This window comes from Zootoca vivipara, chromosome 2 (genome assembly GCF_963506605.1).
Source record: "Zootoca vivipara chromosome 2, rZooViv1.1, whole genome shotgun sequence".
Taxonomy (NCBI): Eukaryota; Metazoa; Chordata; class Lepidosauria; order Squamata; family Lacertidae; genus Zootoca; species Zootoca vivipara.
Window position 1 is genome coordinate 113,292,562 of NC_083277.1, and position 22,303 is coordinate 113,314,864.

Sequence of the window (22,303 nt, forward strand, 5' to 3'; positions counted from 1 at the left end):
AGAGAGAGAGAGAGAGAGAGAGAGAGAGAGAGAGAGAGAGAGAGAGAGAGAGAGAGAGAGAGAGAGAAGTGCTGGCCATTGCAGAAAACAATTGTACCATGGGGGAAGACAGTGTGATGTCTATTTACGTCGCATCCATTTGTCCCTACTTCAGCGTTTTTGATTATTTCATTGGAGTGTTGCATATTTGTGTTTAGGGTTTTGGAGAAGATAGTGGCTATGCAGGAATATTCAGTGCATTATCCGAAGGTGCTTGTTTGGATGCTACAAGGAACTGTTGAACCTGACATAATGTTAGAAGTCGACTGCAGGTTGCGTCCAGGGGAACAATATTCTCCAAACATAAAAGCACCGTCCTTTAGAGCATAATGCAGGCTTCTGCGGTGATAAATGTAGGGTGCCTATGATTCTTTTCAAAATTCTAGTTGGGAGTGTGTTTCGGAGGGGGGGGGGAGAGGACCATTTGATTGACTGTGTACAGTACTACACACATGCATAGTAAAGGCAGACTTTTGCACCAGCTGATAGAATTCAAATCCACAATACCAAGTCGCTGCTCTTGCCCAGGCATAGATGTGTACACGCCTATTATTATTAAATGGCTATTCTTGAGTGGACACTCTCCAGACTTCATCAATTCCGCCTGCTCATTGCAAGGGACCGACAATAAAGCTTTGCCATTGTGTAGACTTTATGAGGCTGCGGAATAGAAAGGTAAGTCCATTGTGTTACTCATCATAACTAAGGGAAGGCCAGACCTGCATTAAGGCGAGATTTAGACATCTATCTATCTATCTATCTATCTATCTATCTATCTATCTATCTATCTATCATCAATCATCTTCTGAGTTGGGTTGTCTCCTGGTAATATCTAATATAATGGCGACTTTTCCTACAGCAGATTACAGAAGTTTAAAGTGTGGTGGATCCACCCATTTTAAAGCAAAGCTTGGGAGCATCTTATCATCTTGTGAACTAAGTCCACAGTGTTCCCTTTCGAGAATCATTCTCTGCACAACCGCTCCAACCCATCTCTTGTCCCCAAACGGGAAGTGGCCGGATAAACTATTCTTACAGAGATTTGAAGTAGATTCAAGAAGAGGCGAGAAAACTTAATTTCAAAATAAGGGAATTAAAAGGGCGCTGGGGGGGGAGAGTGAGAGAGAACAAAAAAGAAAAAGAAAAAGAAAAGAAAAAAAGAGCTGTATCTGCACTCTATCCATCATATTTAAGTCCATGTTCTTAAGTGGTTTGATTTGAAGGAATCTCCCAAACGATAGTTATCTATCATAGGGTTAGAAGTTAAATTATTGGAATTGCTAGGCAAAGCTGTTACATTTGGGGTGGGGTGGTGGTGGAAATGATTATGGCTTATAGTCAATACACAACAAAGTCACATCTTTAGATGACATGCATTTACTATATATATATAGTAATCACTTCATAATTTCCAAAGGGAGACAAAAAAGAGACAGGGAAAAGGCCATTTTTACGAGGCGAAGTAATTTGAAAGAAGATAACGCTCTTCACAAAGTGGCTGATTCGGAAATGATCATTACTTCAATATTACCGAAATGAGTTTCACCCACCCGCCTGGAGTAAGAAATATCATCCTATTCTGCATTTTTTTTTATTAGCCAATCAAAATTCCTTCAAATCTCCATTTGTGATTTGTGAAAAATAGAAATCCACGAAAAAGCTGCACTGGAGCATATTGCTCATTTTCTCTTAATTTATTATTCTAATCACAGCAGCCGTTACATGATAATGCATCCATTAAGCGGGCGGGGGTATATGTGTTGGAGGTGGGTGGGGTTTAGAATACTTTTCCATTCGAGACTTGGAAATGTACACAAATGATATTTCACACACGTCCCCAAAAGTTTGGAGGCCTAAGTTTTCAGGCAGAGGTTGAGAATAACCTGAATGAATGAAAGAAAAAAGTTCCCAAGGTAATGTCGGGGAAGTGATTTTGCGCTCTCTCTCTCTCTCTCTCTTTCTCTCTGTGTGTGTGTGTCTCCCCCCCCTTCTTCTTCCTTTTATCATTCCCTCTCAATTTCAAGTTACTAATTTAGGGTCCCCTCCCTCCTAGGAAAAGTTCGGAGAGCTTCCCCTCCACCTCTGGCAACCCGAGGCGAGGTAAAATCCGCAGAGCACCTAAAGCAATTAAACGTGCCTCCAGTATTGAGAGAGTCGGAATGCGGAATAAGATACAAAAGGGAAGGAGGGAAGGAAATGTATCCAATCTCTTTCTCTGCAACACCCGAAAACGTGCAGCACAGGTTATGCTTTTGCTGCAAGATGAAATTTCCTGTTCTCTTTATGGACCCTTTTCTCCCGAGAAAACGGGGAGCCCATTGTCTCCAGAGCCACTGTTGTGACGGTTCCTTCCTCGTCGTAACTTTTAACTACCTGTTATAAAATTTATTGGCGGTTTGTAAAGTGAAAAAAAGTAATTTCCCTTCCGTCCGGTTGGATTACATCCTATAATGTGGGGTTTGGGGGCCCCCGCCGCCGCCCCAGACAGACACGCACTCGCACATAGACTGGAAACGCGTCCCACACAACCCTTCCCCACGCCTGGAAATTTTCGAAATACAAAAAAGAGAGAAGCGAAAAGTTAGCTGCCATGCGGAATAAAAATGTATATGTGGGTGCAATCCGATCCCATTAAAATCCATTGGAATGCAGGTAAACCCTGACAGATATTAGGATAGGAGGTAGCTTTCGAAATATCTCTCCACCCCAATTTCCATTTCGCCCCAAGGTTATGACTTATTTCTATGGGGCAGCATGTTCAGACAGCAATGCTAATATCTTTCAGATCTATCTATCTATCATCTATATCTATCTATCTAGCTAGCTAGCTAGCTATCCATCCAATCTTCTCTATCATGTATCTATGTATATTATCGCTTATTCTATAGCCTACGTATTAAGAAGGAAAAATTACTCTTTGCGGTTTATCAGATTTCGCCCCATAATTATTATTTTTCTCTAACTATATGGCCCCATAATCTCAGTCTTGTAATACTAATATTAATGCGCGCCTGGGAGAGTGAAACTGAAAAAGGGCGTGGAACCCTGTGATCAAATATTAAGAAATTCTGTCGGTCCTTGGGTGGACAGATGCGTTTAATGTATACCCTTATTTTAGTTAGAGTCCGCTAATTTTGAAAAGGTCACAGTTTCGGGAGCCTCTTTATAGATTTGAAGTGCACCAAGAAGACCAGTTGTCCCATTAAAACCCCAAACGGGGGGAGGAAGGCTGTTTGTTGATTTATTTATAGTTAAGGGAGAAAAACCCGATCTATCTTCCAGTTAAGACGAAGTCTTAGCCCCAAACCCTTGAGGTCCCACTGAATGTGGATTGGGGTTGGGGCCGGGGAGACTGATTCAGAAGATATCTGGGTTCTAGAACAGTGAAAAGGTGGGTGTTATGGAAATTGCAAGTATCAAAAAGGAGTCACCTTTTGCTTTCGGGAACAGGGTCCGTTAGGAGTTAAACACAGGTCTAGGGAAGGGACCGGGGTTGTAAATAAACATCTCTTCGATACACACACCTACGTGTGTGTGAGGGAGACTGTGAGTGCGTGCGACACATTTATCGCCTTAAAAAAAAGTATATTCAGGTTGCATTTCCCACCAGTGAACTGGCTTGATTAAAGGTGCAATCCGGGAATTGGAAAATCAGTGGTAGCGTGGCCGTATGGGTTGCCCCTTGAATAAGCAAATAAGAGCCAGAAGCGAAACAAGAAGCAAATTAGCAGCAATAATAGAAAGAGTAGCATTGCCTGATGAACGCCAGCGTTGTAGTCTTCCCCTGTCTCCGCCCCTTCTGCATATTAGCTGGTTCGTGTGTGTGTGTGTGTGTGTGTGTGGTTTTGTTTTGTTTTGTTTTTTAAAAAAGAAATGAATAAATAGGCTTAAAACAAAGCTGTTACTCCTCCTTCGTCAGATCTCTCCAAATGAATTCGGGTTTGAATATATTTTAATGTGTGTGTGTGTATATATATATATATATATCTCCACACGCAGACATATATATACACACATGTAAATATATGGAAAGAGTAATTCTATAAACATGGCGACAGAGAAGAGCATTTGCACTCGTCACAAAAATGCAACGCATTCTTGGTTGTTTGCAGAAAATTTACAGCTGAGCAATAAAAGTTTACGACTGAATCACAAGTTGGATTGGCCACAGGAAGTCATGTGGACTCCATCCATGAACGTGAACTTTTTATTGTGGTTTCTCTTATGACTCTTTCGCAGTAGTCCTTCCTTTAACAGTCCAAGCAGTGCCAGTGAAACGGGGGTACGATGGTATCTGTATTTTTTCCTTTTAATTATTATTAGTATTTTTTTTCTGGTGGTGGTAGTGGAGGGGGTGGGGGAAGGAATCTCGAATTGTCTCTGTTCTTTCTCCTCCCTTTCCCCCCCCCTTTTCTTTCTCCCTTTCTTTCCTTTGGGGTTGGAATTGTTAGTTGCTCTGGGCATTTTAGGAATAATGAGTTTACTGCTGCGCTGGTTGCCTCCTCCCATTCTCCACCCCTAGGGGCAAAACGCAACACATTTCCTTGGGAGGATGCAATGACGAGGGGGACAAGGAGTTGTAAATACCTTTATTTTATTTTTAAGGGGGAGGGAGGGGGAAGCGATGCTAGCCCCGTCTTCTCTCCTGACCCCCAAGTTATTAAAAAAAAAGACGACTATTTTATTTTTTTGGTTCATTTTCTTTCTATCCCTCCCCACCCCCACTCTTTTTTGTTTTGTTTTGTTTCTCCTTTTTAATATTTCTGTGGAGCTGAACACCGCGTCAGCGGAACAGAAAAGAGGCAGAAGAGAGAGAGAGGAAGGGGAGAGAGAGAGAAGGAAAGACACAGAGAGAGAGAGAGAGAGGAAGGGGAAAGAGAATCTGGTAAGTGTTCCCTTATTGGCTAAAATGTGTAACTAATGATCCATGGCGATGGGTGTTAAAGATAATGATGCATCGTTTTCGCGAAGCAGACGGAAAGAGGGGTGTAGCCTGGTTATGACAGAATATGATCAGGAAGGATCGGCGCAAATGTGGTTAATTCGGGGGAGGAGGGAGGGGGGGTGAACGGTTTGCTAGTGGTGATGTCACTGCGGTCTGGTTTGCTGGAGACAGAGGATGCCGGCTGCAGTCTGCCTCCCCTATACAATGGTGCAGTGTTTACTGGGGTGGGGAGGATGGCGTGAGGGCTGGGATGGAAGCGCCCTCGCGGGGGGGGGGGGGTAGGAACGCAGCGGCGAGAAAGCGCCTGTGGTCGTAGAGTCCAGTAGTTAAAGTCAATGAGAGCATCCGGATGGAGCATCAGATTGGGCCCAAATGCCATTGAATCCATTTAATTATTATCATAACTATCTAAAAAAAGTTTTTAGCGTGCGCGGTTATTTTTTGTTTTTGTTTTTGTTTTTAAAAAAGATAAACAACAGTGACAACTTTTCTTAAGAGCAATTGAGCTGAGTGAGTACTTCAAGCACATGCGCAGTGTGCGCTCTCATCCAGGAAACAGGGGAGGAAGATTCCCCCTGGTGTACAGCAAGAAAGTAGCCAAGCAAGCAGGAGTGCCATTTTTAATGAGCAATTATGAGCTAGCTGTGTTTGTTGTGAAGCAGGAGGTGCCTTGCTTTTCCACTCTCTTCCTCCAACACATGGTTCCGATTGGCTCTTCGGAAAGCTTATATTTTTTTAAGACTATATTTAGGAGTTGACCATTTCAGAGTGTGTTTCTCTGTGTCAGTCTCATGCCTCCCCCGCCCCTCCGGGAAAGGTGCAGTCCAATGTAGCAAAGCATGAATCCTGACTTTATTTCTCTCTCGATATAATTTGATGACTGTTTAAAGAGTTTAAGAAATAAACTGCTTTGTTTGGATGTGCCATGTCAACATTTTACGATGTGGAGCGTGTATTCCAGTGCTTGTTTGTTGTGTTATAACGTTGATGAAGAGGGTTTCCTTCCAACATGTTAGCAGAGAACATGGTTTTATTATTAATTATTATTATTATTATTATTATTATTATTATTATTATTACATATTTCCCTTTGTAGAGTCCACACACACACACACACACACTACACCGGCCCAACACGATGCATTATATGATTATGGGTGTATATCCTCCTGAGATATTCCTCAGTTAATGTGGGTGCAAACTGCATTCCAATTAGTAAATAATAATAATAATCGGAAGCAAATAATAACAAAACAGAGGACGAGGCTTTCGACAAAAGGGTGGGGGAAGGGAACAAAGACCCAGGTCCCTTACTGAATTTATTCTAAATCCATTCCCCCTTTGCCCATGCTAATAAACATATAGAAATTCAAATTCTTGGGAAGGGCACCCTGTTTGTCTCCCGCTTGTAAGGCCCTTCAGCTGGATTCCTCAATGAAATATTTAACACATTCTGCATCCAGGTTTATAAAAGGCCTCGCCCGCGATAGCGTTTTGCCACTGAGCACACAACACTGCACGGGGCTTTTTGAGGGGACTTCTAATGAAACGCGTTCTAATTGGATTGCTTGCTGCAATATGTGTGCTGCAATGAATGACTATTGTTTATAAAAGTGGCAGACAAAAAAAACAACAACAAATAACATCTGTGGGGTGGTGTTAAATCTGATCAAATACATCCGATCGCGCCAGCCATTTTATTCTTAAGGAAAGCAAGAGCGAGGGCAGCCCATCCAAGAGCCTTCCTGGGGGTTCTGTAAACAAAAGAAGCCCAAAACTGGTAAGTGGGACGTGCGTATGTCATGTCTGTGCATAGATGGACATAGATCTCTCCCATTTTGCTTTGGGGAGTCGGATTTCTGGGGGGTGACGGGGGTGCGGGGATACAGTTTGGGATACGGTTGCTGGACTGTGCGGGCTGCGCGTTTACTCGGGAGTCAGTCAGGTTTAGTCTGCAATCGCATCTCGAGAGGCCAGTAAACTCCACCGTAGTCCATTGGAATGCGTTGCTCGCTTTCTAAATGAGCTTCCTATTGGGCGTGTGGAAGAAAGCCAGGTGGCTTACTTGCAGGTAAATGGGTTTAGGAGTGGCAGTAATGAACAAAGGTACGCCCTCCCTCCGATTTGCTTGGGTGAATATTTACGGTATAAATGCGGTGGGTTCCATTAGTTACTGCAAAGGAGGTCGCAATAGGGACCTTTAAAAAGAAAAGAAAAAGACCAGGCAATGGTTATTTGAACCACATGCTTGCTGGACTGTCGTTGTCGTTTCCCCCCTTCCTTTCATCCTCTCGTTGTTTCTGCAGTCAGGACGTGTTTTTATGGTGGTTGAAGAGATATGGATCCCTTTCGATATTTGCCTGTTGTCCAGTGTTATTTGCTGTGCCTTTTCCTTTAGCAACAATCACCCCCTCCTCTCTCCCAGGATTGCCCATACAATACACATTTTAATGTATTGATTTAGTCTTGAAACTGACATATTGCCGTTGTTCATAAACTCAGAACGCTGGAGCTGATCTAAAAGGAGGGAATATAAGAAAAACTGATTTATATTCCTTGTACTTTACAGACCAAACGAAAAGAAATGAATGGCTCCTTTTATCTATAACATCACCATAAACGAGGGATCATAGTGAACATTCCCAGGCATTATTGACACACAGGTCCAGGAAAGGGGGCGGGGGCGGGGGGGGGAACAGACTACATCCACGAGCAAAATCCGATACTGTGATAGTTAACGTTGGCCCCCGCACGTAGCTTTTAATCCTTGGTGCGTGTCATAAACAGGGCAGTAAATGTGAAAATTGAAAACCACAAATGTGACACGGTAATATAAATCACACACATATATATTTATTAAGGGGAACGAGTGCCATAATAAAAACAATTGGAAGAACATTACAATTTTACAACAACTGCAATATCAATAATACATTTCTTTACAGCAGCAAAACCGTATCAACAACAATAAAAGCAACCACCACTATCTATGTACCTATTTTTCAACATAGAAAGAGAGAAACGGGGGGGGAGGGGAACAGCGGCTGTGGGTGGGGTGAGAGTGGGGAATGAAAAAACATAATTAGTCAAACTATTTTTAAAATGACAACCTCAGTAATTGTCGTAATAATGCACCCTGAAATCGTGTAATATATACCAATTTACAATTCATTTAGAAGAGAGAGCAGGGAGGCTGGCGGCGTGCGCATGAGCAGCTGGGAGCCGGGGGGGGGGGGAATACGTGCAATTACGATTGCTTAAATCAGTGTTCAAAGTTTTTAAACAAAAATAAAATAAAATAGCAGAAGTAGGCGACCACGTTGCTTAGAATAAATAAGGTATGGCTGCAAAGCAGCAGGGGCGAAGTCCTGACCTTGTTTATGAACAGGTTAGGGCGAGTTGGGAGAGAACTTCACTTTTCAATAATTTTGTTGTATGTGCTTCTGGTATTTAATTTTTATTTTAATTGCGTCTGGGGCTTAGCTTCCTACATTTTACAAGCACGCTTTGCACTGTATTGGCCTGCGGAATTGAGAGGCTCTCTTGGGCCTATAGTGATGCGGATATTTCCCGGACCTTCCCTTAAGTGGCAAACATATTTAAGCGCCATGAGTTACAATGAGAGATTATTTACGCACGTGCTTAATTAACGCTTGCTTTGAAATCAGTAGGTGTTGGACGTTCCTCACTTTCCCCGGATCGTGTCCATACATTTGTGTGATGCATTTTTTATTCGTAAAAATGGGACTGGCTGAAATAAACAAAAACTTTACACAGGTTTTTTTAAAAAAGGAAAAAAATACTCAGTCTTAAGGCCAAAGTTGTTGTTGTTGTTGTTGTTTTAAAGTATTAAGTCCCAGAAGCAAAAGGGAGAGAAAGTTACATTTTCAAGAGTGTGTGGGGGAGAGAGATTGATGGACGAAAGAATGGTATCTGTGATTCAAAACACGATGTGGTCTAATATTTAATATGTGATATTATATGTTATTATATGCCTCACGTACATATGAGATATGGGGCGTTTTGTGTGCGTGCATGTACATTTCAACATTGCAGACACCGGTCTCTTGCAGAGTGCAACGAAATATCATAATTTCAGCATTACTTCCAATTATTTGGTTGAATTGAAATGTGCAGCCCTGAGGATGGGTTACCTTCAATCGGATGCCAGGGAATCTGGGGGAGCGTTCGTTTCTGTGTTTATATTTTATATGCTGTTGAACTGCATAACTGTTCGTGTATCGTGGAGGGAAGTTGTGGCTATAGATGATTAAAAAAACGAGAAAGCACGTGACAGTTTTGGTTACTGGAATTGCTGATCAGATCAACTGGATCCATTGGCGTTTCTTGAGGTTCATCTAATGAACACAGGATAATTTACAGCTGTTGTGGGTGAGGTTGTGCAGTACACGCCGCCGTCCTGAGTCTGACTGTATAAAATAAACGTGTCATGAGAAAGGGAACCCACAAAGCAATAAAACTTAGGGGGTACAATCCAGCTCCGTGAAAACCCACTGGATTTCTGCCCTTGATTTCGATGAGATCTGCGCCTTTGCCCCCAGACAGACACAAGCTGAACTGCGTTTAGCGCGACACCAACTTTGGCGCAAGGCCGCCTCCTGTTTTCCCAATAAATTAACAGCAGGTAATAAGTTTAGACCGTCCGCATTTAAATCGAAACAGAAAGGCCTATAAGGCGATTCAGACCTTCCTAAAACGTGGTACAGTGAACAGGTTTTAACTGCAGTGGATTTCGTGAAACGTGGAGAGGATCGGAGTTTTCCTCTAGCAAAAGACCACGGCGGTGCTCCGCCGGTATGCACACGAAACCTCATACCAATGACAAACTTAGTTGGTCTCTAAGGTGCTACTGGAAGGAATTTTTAAATTTTGTTTCGACTTTACTATCATGTTGTTCGGGCAGAGCGGGGTTCAGTTTTTACATTCCCTGTTCTCCTTGAATTAAGCAATCACGGACGATGCCTGAGCGTGTGCGCACGCTCACCTTTCTCTCTACACAACCCTCTTTAATAGGGGTGCTATTTTTCTCTTCCCCCGCCGTCCCTTCCTTTTAATTGCTGCTTTCTTTTTGTTTACTTGTTTTGTATACTGCCACCAAGTGACTGAAACTTGGCAAGCCAACAATCTTGCAATTTGGTCTCTCTCTCTCTCCCCTCCCCCTCGCACTTTTGTAGGATGGGTGCAAGAAAGATAAGGGGGCACACGCGCGCACACACAAAAATAATAACGCTATTTCACGACTGGAGAGTCAAAATGCTTGGGAGAAAGAGAGGGGGGAAAGAGGACGACTGTTGTGCCATAAAGGCCGGAATCGCAGGGTCTTTTACTACTTCCAAGCAACGGCAGTCTCCTCCCCTCCGTTCCTATTGCTGCCTCGTAAACAAGCCCCCTTTGCCCCTATTAAGGCGCTGGTTGGACAGTTTAGAACTTTTTAAAAGTTTGGTCTCTTCAAAGCTATTTGGAAGTAGGCTGTTTGAGGGGTTGAATTGGACACTCGGTGGAAGTTCCTCAGTGGCTTGTTAGGTTGCTGTTTGAAGCGGCAATCTCACCCCCTCTTCCCCCCCTTCATTTGAGAAGGCTGCGTTTTAAATCACCTCCAGTGTTCATGCATTCATAAAAATAGATAAGGCCCGTCAGCTGGAGGACGCCACTCCCGCCCCCACTCCTTGGGGGGGGGGTGGAGAAGAGAGAGAATGAGTGTATTTAAGCAGATCCAAAAATACTAAACTGTCTCCCCATTAAAAGTTACGCAAATGGATTGCATTTCCCAACGTGCAACAAATATTGCCTCTCCAAATATGTACAGTAGCTTAATAGTAAGCGATCAGCTTTTTAAACACACCCACTATTAAGGCAACTAATACTGTGTCCTGACTTATTATTTATTTTATTTTCTTCTCCCCCTTCTTGTTCTTCTTCCTGGCGTCCTAAGATTAATTTTTCCTTCTTCCCCGCCCCCATGTGCAAACAATAAAATAAGAACTCATAGATAATGACAACCATTCCTCATCACTGAATTATTCTTCCTGAATGTATTAAAATCGTATTCTTCTTTGTTTAATCTCTTCGCGGGCGTAAGTAGTTGCTTATATCCATATTTTATGTTGCTCTATAATATCACGCTTTATAATTTTTAAGCCGGTAGCTATTCTCCATGACAACTCGACGTGACGTCACGACCGCAACTCTCTTGAATGTCAAAAGGGAAGGAGGGGGGGTCATTTTAGGGAACATTTCCGTGCCATAAAACGGAGTAATCCAAGTCAACCATAAAAGATCTCTAAACTGAACATCCTTTGGTGAAGTTTGCAGGGCTAACCGACCGTAATAGACATTACACAGTAGCAAGCGGAGAAGAAAATCTTTGGGGGGGGGGAGAGAGACTCTTAATTGGCCCAATCACCCAATAATATTTTTACCTCCTGTACTGTCAGCATAGGGACACCTCATATAGTTTCAAAAATCCCATTGAATATTACAGGGAATAAACAGGGATAAAGGAAAGGAGAATTCGAAATAACTTCTAAGTTGGGCAAGCTGTCAGATTCCGCCGCTGCCTCCTAAAACAGTTACCTTGGATCTTTGCTGATTCGGGGGGGGGGGACTCTTTAACTGGCCAAGACTTAACTTATATAAGTGGTGCGGGGCGTGGGGTGCGGGCAGATACAGAAGCAACATAGTTACTTGAAAATGATTGACCAACGTGAAGTTCTGTTTATAGGAGGCCGGAAGGTTTCCAGTGCTGGAAAGGGGGGCTCCACCAAGACATCTAGAATGAAAAGAAAAATAGACAGATAAATAAGTATGTATATATACATACATACAGCAACCCATCAACAGCTAAATAAATAAGAGACACACATAACACAGCGTGTCTAAGTGTATAAGGCGTCCACAACAGGTTGACTTGGGGGAGAGGGCGGGGTCTACGTAAATGCCTAATAACGTCAGAAAAGAACTTGAATCTTAATAATGTGCGGGTCCCCATTTATTTCAATCGATATTGAGCCCATTCCTCTCTCCACCTCCCGCCCCAGTTATTTTGCCTATCTTAGACGTGTGTTTTGACACTCTCCAGAATTCCCACCGACACCACTCCCATGATGTGTGAAATATCTAAATCGTAGCCCTCCATTCACCCCCAAACCCTACACACGCATATATCTGCACCCCAGTTTGAAGTCATTAGAATTCATTTCCAGCAATATCATTTGGGTTATGACATTTCCAGTATAACACGTTGCCAGATCACACACACACACACACACACACACACACTTGGGCTTTTGTTTGTTTGCTTGTTTGTTGGGATTCCTCACCTCCCCCACCCCACATGCGGCAGATCATACCGAGTGGGGTGGCTGGGAGGGGCAGCAACCCGAGTTTCCTGAAAGCAGAAAGTTATAAACTGCTTTTTCATTAGTCATGGAGCCATAGCAATAAGACCACAAACAAATCTGGACTTGTACTTTTTCTTCCTTGCAGCCAAGAATATTGCAGGCCGAACCGCAGAAGCGGTGCTTATGTGACAAGACGTAGGGGGGCGGATGTTTTTTTGAAGGATGCAGGGCAAAAGCAAGACAAAATGCAGAAAGGGAGAAACCCCCGATTGGTATTATTGCTAATTATTTACAATAATAATTATTTCTATGGAAGGAAAATTTCTCCGATTTAAAAATTATTTTAACATTATTATTTTTTTGGGTCAACCACTTTAGTTAAAAAGTTTAAGTAATCATGACATAAACTGGGTGAAAACTCTGAGCGAAACTAGCAGTCCGAGAGTTTATCAAGATGCGATTACTGTAATAGAAAGGAACACTTAAAATAATGCAAATGCATCGGTCAGGCACATTTGACTCCTGGTATTTATGCGCCACATATACTGCTTTTTTCTTTTCTTTTCTGTCTTCTTCTTCTCATCATCATCATCATTTAGTTATTTACGGGCAGAAGGAACATTTGATTAAGAAGGTTATTCTGTAGGAGCAGGGATAACTGGAGTGCAAGCGCTCTAAATAAATAATTACAAGGCAAGAAGCTCTAGCCTGCAATAACTGTCAAGTCTAAAAAGGCCGAGATAACATATATAAGGTGAGATCAGCTGAAATTAGGTATCCACTTAAAGGTACCGCGTGGATTTAAGCACAACACCTTAAAATACGTGTTTCTTGCGCGCAAAATTATTGGCCTCGTCGTCTGCTTATGTTGTTCTGCTTATCTCTCTTTCTTCTGTTTTCCGTACTGCTACTGCTCCATACACAAATACTTTTAAAAACAAAACAAAGGTACAAGCAAATCGCCAAGCGTGGCTGTCTTACTTTTGAAATGCATGCGTTGCGCGAAAAACACATACGCTCCATCTACACAGATCCAAGACCAATTTGCCTCTTCATCCTATAAATGGTACACAAATGAGGACATAGCGGTAGAGTCTGGAAGTCTATACATAGATATGACTACACGTTATAAACAAGCCCGCGCATGTTTGCTGAGCGGTGTGTGTTTAGGGAGGGGGGGGGGAGTTCTTATCAATCTATCAGGGAATAATAAACTATTCCAGACAAGAGTGCAAGCTAATCCAACACATGAACAGTAAACAAACGTATTTGACCCAGGGCAACTTTGGTTGCATATTTAAAGCTATCCAGACACAAACTGCATTTATGAATAAGCAGTTTTCTACACCTAGGCAACAGACTGGGTGAGAATTTGTGAAGCTCTCTCTCTCTCTCTCTTCCCCCCCCCCCTTGCTCCACTTGCATTAACAGCCTCAACTGAAAACCCTTGCCATTAACGCCCAAGAAAAATCCACTCTCTTCTCGAAACAAACAAACAAATGAGTAAACAAACGCTTCCGAATTTGCACTCCGAATCACACGACAGAATCAGAATCTGACAACATTTTACTTGGGCTGCAAGAGAGAGGGGAGCCAACGATAGCTCTTGTTTCCTTTCCACAATTAGTGGGGATGGAAAACACATGTGTGGAGTGTGCATTTTTGAAGCTTTCCTCTAAATCAGTTCATCAATTCGCTAATTAAAACGGAGAGAGAGAGAATGAGAGAGTGAGAGCGAGTTCTAACGAAGGGTATTTTTCTTCTTTAACCTCGGTGTGGGGGTAAAATCCGGGGGTAAAAACACAAAAAAAGAGAAAACAGCCTTATGAGCGAATGGATGTTATTGCAGCTTTCTGTGAGCTCTTTAACTCCAGGGGGCGGGGAGGGGGGGGGAGAGACCCCAACTGCTATACAAGAACTACTCCAGGACCTGCACATATTTTCACTGCTGTGTAGCAGTTTTAATAAAACATCTGTTCTTGCTTCTGCTGATGAGTTTACATAATTGTTTGCAGACCAATTTAACCAGAAAAAGTCCTACACATTTCCCTGTGTTGTTTTTTTAAGGGGGGGGGAAGGGAAGGGAAGAGTCGTCTCCTTTGATCAAATACATTATAAGAACCTTAATAATAACTTCTACACACACACACAAATATTAGGAATGTAACTACTATAACACTGAGTCCGGCGTGTATATATACAAATTTTCCAGCGTCTTCTTTCTCCCCATCCAACCAACACTTAAGAAAGGTTCTATGTTGGGTTTCTTTGCGCCAGCTGTTTTCTCTTCCCTATAATCCGACCAGACTTCTAGGTCTTCTCTTCTGTTTAGAAAAGTAATAAAACACTTCACTTTCTCCACCCGAAATCACTTGGTACTCACCAGATCCCTCCAAAACAGCTCCCTAGGACTTCTACAGGTCACCCCTCCAAACCCCAGCCCCCTTTGCATTTGCAACCATCCCAGAAATTTTAAGGGTCTGAGATAAGGATTATTATAACACTAGAACAATGAATATACTTTTGGTGAATTGAACCTACCAAGAAAGTCTTCTTCTTTATCTCCTTCTCATTCCCACACCTTGAAGTTCTATTACTTTTAATGTAGTCTCAATCTACACTGAAGTATTTTTTAAGATACTATCCAATCTAAACACAAACACACGAGGGGGGAGGAGTCTCTCTGTGTTTGTGTGTGTTATCTAACTCCCATTAAAAGAGAAAGAAAAATATCTACCTTCTATCAGTTCGGATTGATTGTGCATGGAAACACACACACACACACACACACAGAATGACTTTGAAAACTAGTGATATTAATTGCTTGCAGTTACCATGAGCTTCACTGAGCTCTGCTTGTCTGCCTGTCTCTGTTTATCTACTGACCTACCAACCTACCTACACGTACAGACACATTAGTTGCATTGTTATGTATATCTCTAAGTGTGTGTGTGTGTGTGTAGTGGGGTAATGTTTGGGCCCTTTTTTTTCCTCTCCCATTCTCCTAGTGGTTGTACCTCTCTGTCTATGGACTATCCGGTATAATGTGCTAAATAGCTGGGAAGCCTCAGGAAAGCAAATACTATTTTCAAAATCGGCATGCTAGTAAATTTGTCATGTGTACCAGCCTTAAATGTGTACACGTTTGGATGAGAACTGCTGTAGGATGGAAAAGCCATGTCCATTTAGTAGGGAGAGATGCAGGATAGAAGCTTAATAACAAGCTACACACTCTCTTGCTTTCTTTATATACTCCCTGATTTTTTAAAAGAAACTTTTATATTTTTTTCATACTGACACTCAAGGAACGCTTAACGTTATACAAGATGAATACTTCAGTCCTCTTTTTGTCAGTTGCAGTCTCGTTTATGGTTTTATTACTACCATTGATTACTTTGCTTTGTTGCACAGAGGAAAAAGATCATAAAATCCTTTGGCATCCGGGTTCCACTTAGAGCAGGGGTGTGTGTGTGTAGGGGGGGGGTATGTGCTCCCCTTCTTTCTCAACTAAAACCTTCACCCAAAAGAGGAATGTTAGAAGTATTGATTCATTACGACCAAACACAATGAGAAATATTCCAAGCTTTCCAGAAAATCGACTGGTTCTAGCTTTAAAACCACTAAACAAAAGCTTCCTAACATGCCCATGGAAATAAGCCCAATGTTTCCTAGTCCTAATTGAATTTTTAAATAGCAAGCCAATGGAATGATGTAGGAGTCTTGCTATATTTACAGATCAGCAGGTATATTTTACTTTTAAGGAACAATTTATGGCACTGGATTGAAATTAAAATTAGATTAGCTGTCTTCATTTCAATTAGTGTGTCGGTGCAAATCCACCAGAGGAGTAGAATGTAATCCACTCTCTAATCTAACTAAATATTTCAAGGGAAGTTTTCCAATCAGCTACAAATATCTGGAGTCGTAAATTTTTTCATTCCTTTCTCTACCTCTTTCTGTTTTTGCAAACATAAACACGAGGGGCTCCTTCTAGCAAACACCATTCCAAATGCAAAGGTAATGCTTTGGGGGATGTTGATATTGCAAATGTAAACATTGCCATAGCAGACTCCAGCTCTGAAAAATGACAAAGCAAATATTCAATAGAGAAACATACAAATGTGCTTCTTCTTCTTTTTGATTCTAACCTGGACTCTGAATTTTGATTATATATACAAATATAGCAGCAACCCACCACCCTGGAAAGTTCTTCAAATTCCAGAGTACAGGAATGCTCTAAAAGATACAGTATCTGCCCAGCTGTCACCTGGTCTCCTCTCCCTGCTTTCAAGATTGTATTATAAAGAGCACAAGCACTTGATTCCACATTTATTGACCAACAGTAAATTAGTGGAGGAAAAGAAAATTTATGGTTTAATATTTTATGCACACTTGAGATTTATGACTATAATTTCTGAGCTATTTGGTTGCTAGGTATTAAGGAAGCATTTCCAATAGAATAAATATCTTGATTCCTGATCTCCATAACCATTTGCCTTTTCTTTCTTAAAAAAAAATCAACTAAAGCTCTATTTGGCTTGTGAAATTTAAAAAAGAAGTCTCTTTCTTTCTTTCTTTCTTTCTTTCTTTCTTTCTTTCTTTCTTTCTTTCTTTCTTTCTTTCTTTCTTTCTTTCTTTCTGTGCCCCTCCCTCTTCAACCCTCTCCCATTCCCTCCCCCGAACCATACTTACTATTTCCCCCCTCTTCTTCCAAACCATCTTATATTTAGAATTTCGAGACTTACTTTCAATGCATACTTAGTTTCAACTGGGGAATCAACACAAGCAAAAGCAATTTTTCCGTGTCTTGACATCTAGCTTCCTATTGGCTCACAACGGGTCAGCTGACTTTGTCATTTTGTCTGTCCTGGAGTGGAGCCGTCCCTATAACAATCTAGTTCAGACTACAAACTGGAGACAGAAATAAATATTAAAGAAATCATACAAGCCAGGTATAGGGGGGAAGATATGAATTCCTATTTCACAAACCCGTCGTTGTCTTGCCACCTCACCAGTGGTCAAGAGGTCCTGCCCAACGTGGCGATCAATTCCTCTGCTTATGACCCTGTAAGGCATTTTTCAACTTATGGAGCAGCGGTTGCTCAAAACAGGATCTATTCATCTCCTTTTTATTCACCGCAAGATAATGTTGTGTTTAGCTCCAGTCGGGGACCATATGATTACGGATCTAATGCCTTTTATCAAGAAAAAGACATGCTCTCTAGCTGCAGGCAAAATTCTATGGGACACAATACACAAACTTCCATTGCACAGGATTTTACAAGTGACCAAAACAGGAGCACATCCCAGGAACAGAAAACTAGCATTCAAATATACCCGTGGATGCAGCGCATGAACTCCCACAGTGGTAAGTTTTACAGCTTGCAGAGATAAATTAAATAAACTGAACCATCTTTACGACCGTCTCCCTAGCAGAACAGGCTCAGCTACTTTTTATGGCCCCATAAAAACAATAATATAGCTTCCTCACAGTTGCCGCTACAGGCCTTTTATTTGTTAAGTTGTTGCAAGCGAATATGGCTTGTTATGCTCTTTCTAATTAAAAGACTTCGAGAGTGTAAAATATCTATAATAAAGTGCAATCAGCTCTGATTTTTTTCCCTTGGAGGGGGTGGTGGAAATAAGGTGTAGAATAGAAGTGATGTGGATTTTTTGGGGGTATTTTTTTAAAAAAATGTATTTTCCCTGATAGGTGAGACAGGGCATTTTTATTAAGGCAAAAAATGCAAAGTGTCTTGTCCAATAACAGGTCCAATAACAGCTGGGGGATTTATGAAGTAGCTTGACTTCATAATATATGGAAGGAGTGTCTATTCCTAGTAATTAAAGCAGCATTGGAGTAAAATCTAATTGGATTTTTTTTCAAGTTTGCAGAAATAATTAAAACAACACATTCTGAATCTTTGCAAATAAGATAGGAACATGCTTTCAATTAGACACCCCCCATCCTCCATGTGTGCTGCATGATTTTAATGGGTAGTAAGACTAAGGCACAGAATTAAATTGTGCAGTGGGGGGGGGGAGAGTTGGTCGGTGGATGACAATGAAGACAGAGTATGGAGGGTGGGGTTGGAGAAAGCCTGGCTACTGGGTTTCGTTGTGTTTGTTTTCTTTTATTTACGCATTTTATTTTCAAATCTGTTAACTAATCGTTTTTAGTTTGTTTCGTTTCCGAATCCATAGGGGTCGGCTATGGAGCAGATCGGAGGAGGGGGCGTCAGATCTACTCGCGTTACCAGACCCTGGAGCTGGAGAAGGAATTCCATTTCAATCGCTACTTGACGCGGCGGAGGAGGATTGAGATAGCCAACGCTCTTTGCCTAACTGAACGCCAGATCAAGATCTGGTTTCAAAACAGGAGGATGAAATGGAAAAAAGAAAGCAATTTGAGTTCCACCCTGTCTGGGGGAGGTGGCGCTGGAGCAGCTGCAGATAGCTTGGGCGCAAAGGAGGAGAAAAGGGAAGAAACAGAAGAGGAGAAACCAAAGGATTGAAAACACTGACGGTGCTGGCAGCTCCCCTCTCCCTTCCCCAACACACACACTCACACACACATTCGCACACGGCCCCGCTTCCTCTTCTTTATCGGTCTCTTTCTTTTTCGCCCCCCACTCCCAATTTCTCCTTTCCATTCTCTATTACCACTGGCACAATCTATACATTTGGTTGTATGAGAGAGAGAGAGAGAGAGAGATGTGGAGGTGGGAGATCTCCCCTCCCCCATTTCCTCCATCTCTCCAGCAGTGATTCACCCACTTTCATAACTTTCTTCCTAAGGAGCTCATCAAGCCCCCCCTCCAACTTCCCCCTCTGCCTTTGCATCCGAGCCCAGTTATCTACCTTTGCATAAAGACTGTATTTAATGCAACCCCCTCCACCACTACTACCACCACCACCCGCCATTCCTTCTCCTCTTCCCTCTTCCTGAATAGTTTTGCTTGCAAAAAGGCAGATCCCCCTGTAGGGGCTGCTTTGGGATCAACCATGTCAAAAAGGCACTCTATGCAGCTTCGCTTCCAAAATGATGATAATTATTGTGGTGGTGGTGGTGATGTAAGTGGGGGGGGGATTGAATTGCCTACCCCTGTGAAAATATTTCCTTCCATGCCCACCTTCTCCCACACCTCCAAGCTATGTCTACCTAAATATAGCATTTTCCAGAGTAAACTAATTGTATTTAAACACTACCTGAGGTCATTATGCATTCTACAAACTGTGACAGTTTCTGTGTGAATATTTTTAGCTGTATTTGTGGTCTCTGTATTTATATTTATGTTTAGTACTGTAATGTTCAAGCAGTATAAACGTGAATGGAATTCTATAGCAAGTAGGAGGAAATAAATAAATAAATCTTGTGTTACACTCTCTAACATCATGTATAAAGGTCACGTCCAGAGGACTATGGTTGAGTATTTAATAAAAACTGGATATTATTTTTAAAAGTTACTGAATGGTTTCTGAAATTCAATTGGGGGAAGATCTCAGGTGAAAGAATTTTGCATCAGCCACCACGGATTCCGTGCGTGAGGATGCTGCTCCATTTTTAGATGCCAGTATTCATGATCGCCTGTCAGCACGACTCTCGGCATATTTAGTCGGAAGTAAACAGGATGGTGGGCGCATATAATTTACTTCCAGTTAGGCATCCTTAAGTGTGTGTGTGTGTGTGTGTGTGTGTGTGTGTGTGTGTGTATATATATAAAATGAGTATCTATATCCCATCTTGCTGCGTTTCATTTCGCGCTTTCATCCCCTGAAAACTGCATGAAACCCCAACTCTGAGTGTTAAAAGCTCAGACAGATTTTATTCCCTAATTCTCGAGGCCAAATAATTGCTTAAAAACAAATGCATTTATTCATTCATTCATTCATTCTTAAATTAAAGCTACCAGTGGAAACTAGACTCCCAGGGCGCCCCTCTCTAGATATATTTATTTCGAGGTAACAGAGTAATGGGCAGAAATATTTTTATTTTTTATTGCAGACGCTTAGAAAGCAGCGATTGACAATAGCCTAGTTTGCAATGAGCACATCAACATTACATTGTGGCTTAGGCTCAGGAATTGCCCTCTGCTTTTATGTTTTAGCTCAGAGGCATCTTTTCAACCAGGTACAAACGTTCAAGAAAGTAATCCTGTCTTCTGGAGGCATTCACTGCCTTGAGAACCTTTGCTACTCTTTGAACATTGTGCACTAAACTATCAGGGTCCGGTTAAACAAAAGAAAATACCAGCAAACCCCCAACAAGACGATTTCTTACCCCCGCTTGTGCGTAAAATTTGGAAGGCTTTAAGAACATCTCTCTTTAGATATGCCACAAAAGCCTAGCACATGTAGTAAGTAGAGAGATCATATTAATTTCAAATGCAAATATATGCAACATAGAGGAGGGGAATGCAGGTAACAATATTTAAGAGATTTGCTCCCGTATTTCCAAATGTCCCTCTGCCATAATTGAGCTAAACATTAAAATAAGTATAAAACATAAGCGAAGGGTAATGTAAGGACTTTTAAAAGGGCCACTGAAATTAAAAAGTTTATGCTTTATCTTAAAGCTGCCCCCCCCCCAAGAAGACCACGTAAAACTGAGGTGGTAAAAAGATGAAATAATATATTTATAACTCACATAAGTATTCCAATGTTATTTATTTTATCCTATCCTTTAAACAAATTTAATAAGTGGGAAGGAAAATCTTCTGTGTTTCCAACTGTTTCGCTAAACACCCCGGCGGAAGGGAATATATTTCTCAAGAGAAACCCGCAGATCCAGCCTCATGCTTGCAAGCAGGGATTTGCAGTGAGGAAGGGGAGCCTCTTGGCACATACCTTCACCTGCCTGCTATCCCCCTCTCCAAGCTTTTTAAAGAGGCTTCTCACGTGCCCACAGACATACAGACATACAGACACCAAAAAACAAGGTGAATGTTTATTCATTCGCCCAAGGTACAAGGCTGATTTATGAGGAGGCTGCGTTGATTCATAACCTCCAGTGAACACACACACACACCAACTCCCAAAGATACTGCACTCCACATATACAGAGAGATATACAAAGAACAGAATATTAACACAACGCAGATTTCAATTTGCTGCACACGCCTAGTAATAAAAAACAGTTCCATGCGACCAGTTATATATGCATCCATGTCAACAATGCAGGAGATGTATGCATGTGTGCATAAAGTATACGATCTGAGAAGCCGTACAGAGCACACTGACTTTACTTCCTGCAGCATATCCCACGTACACCTACATATGTATTCTCTGATGAACCGAGTAACGCTAACCAAGGGAATTCGAATCCAGGACTTTGTCTCCCTGGTTGCACTCAGTGCAGATGCAATCTCGATTGCATTATTTGAGAATATGCGCCTGTCTACACTGAATCAAGCGAACAGGCTCATATGAGGTTGCTGCGCGGGCGCGGGCGCGGACACACATATGCATACAACACGGAATATCCGGCCTACACAGAAGGAATTGTTTGTACACGAGGACGCGTCCCAAGGCCATATTTTACACCATCCCACATCAAGGGCCGAAAATTTCCTATGAATCGCTGTGGACGGGAAATTAGCTCTTGTCTTCCATCCCAACGAAGGCTTAGGGGCTGTTTGTGCGTGTTGTTTCACACCCATAAGCCTCGAGCGTTAGGGAAGGGTAGTATTTTATGAGACGTCATACCCCAGACCCAGCACCAGGTGACGCTATAGTCTCATTGTCTCGGTGTTTTGAGTGTGGGGCCTTTTTTTTTTTTGTTTCGTTATGCCAACATATCACATACGTTTCTCGGGCTTCCATCAATAACCTCCTGGGGTCATCAAGCCAAATTTATGACTGGCCAACACAGTCACGTGACTCTATTTAAACATCCCATATTTGGGCAGCGCACATAGAATAAAGAAAAGAAGAATCTCCACCTATAAATTCTGCACTT

At 41.9% G+C, this 22,303-nt stretch overlaps 3 protein-coding genes across 3 annotated transcripts in view; all 3 read left to right on the forward strand.

The window, feature by feature from the left end:
* The window catches only part of HOXC10 (homeobox C10), a 130,009-nt gene that overhangs the window by 31,905 nt on the left and 75,801 nt on the right, over positions 1–22,303 (forward strand). The gene's annotated exons all lie outside the window — the stretch shown is intronic.
* The window catches only part of HOXC4 (homeobox C4), a 57,880-nt gene continuing 35,600 nt past the window's right edge, over positions 24–22,303 (forward strand). The window contains exon 1 of the mRNA XM_060272071.1: positions 24–4,924. Coding sequence (XP_060128054.1) covers positions 4,664–4,924 — 261 coding nt within the window. The 5' untranslated portion in view covers positions 24–4,663. The remainder of the gene's footprint in view (positions 4,925–22,303) is intronic.
* HOXC6 (homeobox C6) lies at positions 14,663–22,164 on the forward strand. Its single transcript, XM_035100186.2, has 2 exons — positions 14,663–17,713; positions 18,550–22,164. The coding sequence occupies exons 1-2, from the start codon at positions 17,314–17,316 to the stop codon at positions 18,858–18,860; spliced, it is 711 nt and encodes a 236-aa protein (XP_034956077.1). The 5' UTR covers positions 14,663–17,313; the 3' UTR covers positions 18,861–22,164.

Bases quoted from the DNA above. Each gene is read 5' to 3' on its own strand.
- HOXC6 (XM_035100186.2), top strand. From the start codon at position 17,314: ATGAATTCCTATTTCACAAACCCGTCGTTGTCTTGCCACCTCACCAGT. The intron at 17,714-18,549 runs GTAAGTTTTACA...CCGAATCCATAG, and splicing joins GCGCATGAACTCCCACAGTG to GGGTCGGCTATGGAGCAGAT.